Source organism: Teleopsis dalmanni, chromosome X, assembly GCF_002237135.1.
Source record: "Teleopsis dalmanni isolate 2A chromosome X, ASM223713v2, whole genome shotgun sequence".
NCBI lineage: Eukaryota > Metazoa > Arthropoda > Insecta > Diptera > Diopsidae > Teleopsis > Teleopsis dalmanni.
Window position 1 is genome coordinate 100,190,907 of NC_051848.1, and position 4,304 is coordinate 100,195,210.

The 4,304-nt window shown below is 33.8% G+C and overlaps 1 protein-coding gene across 1 annotated transcript in view; it reads left to right on the forward strand.

Annotated features, from left to right (window-relative positions):
- The window catches only part of LOC119688824, a 6,148-nt gene extending 6,007 nt beyond the window's left edge, over window positions 1-141 (forward strand). Inside the window, exon 6 of the mRNA XM_038103488.1 lies at window positions 125-141. Within this exon, the coding sequence (XP_037959416.1) occupies window positions 125-141 (17 nt within the window). The remainder of the gene's footprint in view (window positions 1-124) is intronic.
- The last annotated feature ends 4,163 nt before the right edge of the window (window positions 142-4,304 follow it).

The window sequence follows — 4,304 nt, forward strand, 5'->3', positions numbered from 1 at the left end:
AAAATCAACAATAACTTGAACTTCTTTACAAAACTGATTTGCTTCAGTTAACTTTGATTGAAACCCTTTTAACTTTATGCCGTTTAAACAATTTGAAAGGACTTCAACATTTTTCTGCTTTTAGTGCGTCAAAGTACTTAAATTGTTCTTGATTAGCAGACCGTAAGCGATAAAAGGCGGCTTTAAACAAATTTTAATTTTTAATAGGCATAATTGCACTGAGCTTCACCAAAAACAAACAAAAAAAAACAGAAAAATAAAATATTTTAATAAAATTGTGAAAATTAGAAAATTATCGAAGTATATAGACGTAAGTAACAATTTTTTGTTTTTGTGATTTATTAAAGATTTGTTGAAGATTTATTTTATTGATTTTAGTAACAACAAGCTCCACTTATTGTGTATATTATTGATAATTATATAGTGCTAAAGTTTACCAATAAACAGCATTATTATTAACTATTCAATTATTAAAACTATTATTTTTTTTGTTTGTAAAAGCTATTAGGTGTACCGGTATGAAGTGAGCGTAACGATACAAATGTTCCGACAGGGAACATTTGCTGTGAACGAGCCTCTATTTTTTGTTGTTTGTTTGCTATGACATGTGTGAAATATATTTAGTATACATCAAGTCATTGAACAGACAACATCATATTTTTTCATCGTGTTAAAAATGTCGAATTTTGTACCAGAAAGTGATGATTTCCGGAAAGCATTAATGTTTTGTTTTCATTTGAAGAAAAGTGGTGCAGAGTCGCATCGAGTGCTTGTCGAGGCATATGGTGGTCATGCTCTATCAGAAGCAACATGCAAAAGATGGTTTCAACGGTTCAGAAATAATGATTTTGATGTGAGAAATGAAGAACGTGGAAGACCGCCAAAAAAGTTTGAAGACGCCGAATTGCAAACGATATTGGATGGAGATGACACTTTGCGTCAAAAGCAAATGGCAGAAATGTTAAATGTTGCACAACAAACAATTTCTGACCGTTTAAAAGCTATGGAAAAGATCGAAAAGTGTGGAAAATGGGTGCCACATGAATTGAATGAAAGACAGATGGAAAACCGAAAAACCACTTGTGAAATTTTGCTTCAAAGACACGAAAGAAAATCGGTTTTGCATCGGATTGTTGCTGGCGATGAAAAATGGATTTATTTTAAGAATTCTAAACGGAAAAAATCATGGGTTAATCCGGGACAACCATCAACATCGACTGCAAAACCAGATCGATTCGGCAAGAAGACAATGCTGTGTGTTTGGTGGGACCAGAAAGGTGTGGTGTACCACGAGCTCTTAAAACCTGGTGAAACCGTCAAATCTGGTCGCTATGAACAACAAATGATAAATTTTAACCATGCATTGATGGAGAAACGACCAGAATGGGCCAGAAGACACGGCAAGGTAATTCTGGTCCATGACAATGCACCTGCACACAAAGCAAAACGGGTTCAGGATGCAATCAAAACATTTGGCTGGGAGCTGCTACCCCACCCGCCGTATTCACCAGACTTGGCTTCTTCCGACTACCATTTGTTTTCATCGATGAGACACGCATTGGCTGAGCAGCACTTTGATTCCTACGAGGAGGTCGAAAAGTGGGTGTCTGGTTGGTTTGGTGTTTGAGCTAGTACACTTGCGCACTTTTGCTCTTTGTTAACTCAAGGTATCTTCAAAACCCCTATTTACGCCTTGACTGGTTTATTGTTTATCACTTCATCAGACTAACCAATAATTGACCTCAGATCTGCATACGTCCCGGAGGAGCCTGTAACCATTCTGAGGTTCGATAACGCGGTGTAGGTAAGTCTGTCAGTTTTCGCAAATAATTTCAGGGCTCTATCCTTTATGTATTTTTTGATCGGAGGTCCTGAGGATGTCATTCGTCCTAATGTACACGGTACCTTGAAAAGTCTTCTCAGAGCCTGGCTCTGAGTACACTACCAAAATGTATACTAATAAATAAAACTATACTATTAGTTAACGCTATAATAGTAAATCAAACTGTACTAGTAATTGAAACTATACTATACTAGTACTAATATACTAATGGTTAAAACTACACAAGTAGTTTACACTCTATGAGTTGTTAAAATTATTCTAGTAGTGTTATGTAGGTCTGTATCTTCGAGAACATATTGAATAAAAAAATAGAAAAGAAATTTACGGTTTTACCTTGGACGTCCTGCACCGGTATTCTTAATAAGGTGAGCGTGCACCATTTTCTGAATATGATCTCCTTCCCCCAAATCACAAATTATGTTAATTCACATACCCAAATGAGAATAGAAAGCTTTTTCTTCTTTTGACGTTGTTTGTTTTGGTTTACAAGATCGCGGTGAAAGCCCTGTATACATTCCCAGCTTACAAGTTCTAGCGTTATCAATAGGGCAAAACAAATAAAATTAGGAGTTTTCTGTTGTTATTCGGAATGTAGAAAAATCAAAACAAACGTTAATAACTATTGAAGGGGAAAGGCTTTCTAGGCAGCAAAAGGAAACTGTATTAACTGATATTCCTTTTGGAAAACGGAAAACGTGTGGGCCACGGGAGGTATAAAAAGGGAAGTTCGCTGTTGATGGAGGTTTTCTTCCACTTTATTTGAATTTAATTGCTATGTTTTTCTCTTCTGAAGTCTCGAAGTTATAAGATATTTTTTTTTAAAAGAATAACTAAGAAGAAAGTTGAAGTATACAGCAAAGTGTTAAAGTTTAAAAAATTAAATTTAAATTGAAGCGCAAGACTTGATCCAATAGAATATTAAAGCTGTGAAAAATTAATTGTTGAAAATTTAAATAAAACTCATAATAGAAAGAAAGAAAGATAAAGAAATTTAATAAAAATATTAGATATTTAAAATAGACATTATATAATCAAGATAAGAAGTAAATCATGATACAAAATACGAAGTTGCGATAAATTATATCCTGAATAAAAATTAAAAGTTTATCTACCAGTAAATTACGGTGTATGCAACGGTGGAGGCAACTGAAGGTCTAATGGATGTGACGGTGAAACAGCGGACGATACGGTATCAGTTGCGGTAAACACAACAGTACAGCTAACAACGGTACTCCCAGCCTTATACCACCTCTAGGGGTAACAGTGACCACAGCTGCAGACTGTAACGCTAAAGTATGTAATAATATTTAAGAATTTTATATATATATGCCTAAACCTTATTTAGTAATAGATCTACTTAATAATAATTTTTTTTGTCACAAAAAAAGAAAATGTATATGTAAATTTGAAACACGAACTGATGATATAAAAAAAAATCTAGAATAAATGTAAAAGGATGTATTATGTAGATATTGATGAACTATATTCATAGCAATTCTGAATTCTCCGAGGGAACAAGTCTCCCTATTCCCAAGCTATTCCCAAGAACAGAACTTCCTTATTCTGAATTGCTTGGGAGACAGCAGTCTTGGGAACAACAAATTTGTTTTGTTAAATTTTGGCAACCATGGCACTTTTTAATGACGAAAAGTGCGGAAATGCCCAAATCAAAGTAAAGATTTGCGTATCATATATTGATTTAAAGAAATCAACATATATAAGCAATAAATATAATGAATATTTTATAAGTAAATAATAGAAAATTTTTATTTTAATTATTTATTTTATTATCTAAATATACATTAAGACCGAAAAGTTTTCGGAAATTCTCATTTAAAATTCGCGCGCTGTATATTTTTCGATATTTTAAGTTTATGTAGTTTAGCAGCAATTAAGGACAATTACTATGCCAAAAATAAGCGCGATCTGTCAGACAGTTCGTTTACGGCAGCTGTTGAAACACATTCACCTCAGTAAGTGCGTTGCGAAAAAACAATGGAAAAAAAAATATGAACAAAGAGTTTGCATCAAATTTTGTGTTTCGAACGAAATTTCGTGTGCAGAATCGTTGCGAAATGCTACAAAAGGCTTATGGGGAATCAGTTTTATCGAAAACTCAAGTTTATGAGTGGTACAAAAGCCTTTCAGGACGGGTCGTACGACCGTCGAAGACATTTCGCAACGCACTACTGAGGTGAACTGGTTTCAACAGCTGCCGTAAACGAACTGTCTGACAGATCGCGCTCATTTTTGGCATAGTAATTAAGGAAAGTGCTGCCAAACTACATAAACTTAAAATATCGAAAAATATACAGCGCGCGAATTTTAAATGAGAATTTCCGAAAACTTTTCAGTCTTAATGTATAATTTATTATTTTCTTATGTACAATAAAACAAAGTAAAATATCTTATTTATTAATTGAAATTATTAATGTTTGAACTAAAATTTGATTTCCTCTCC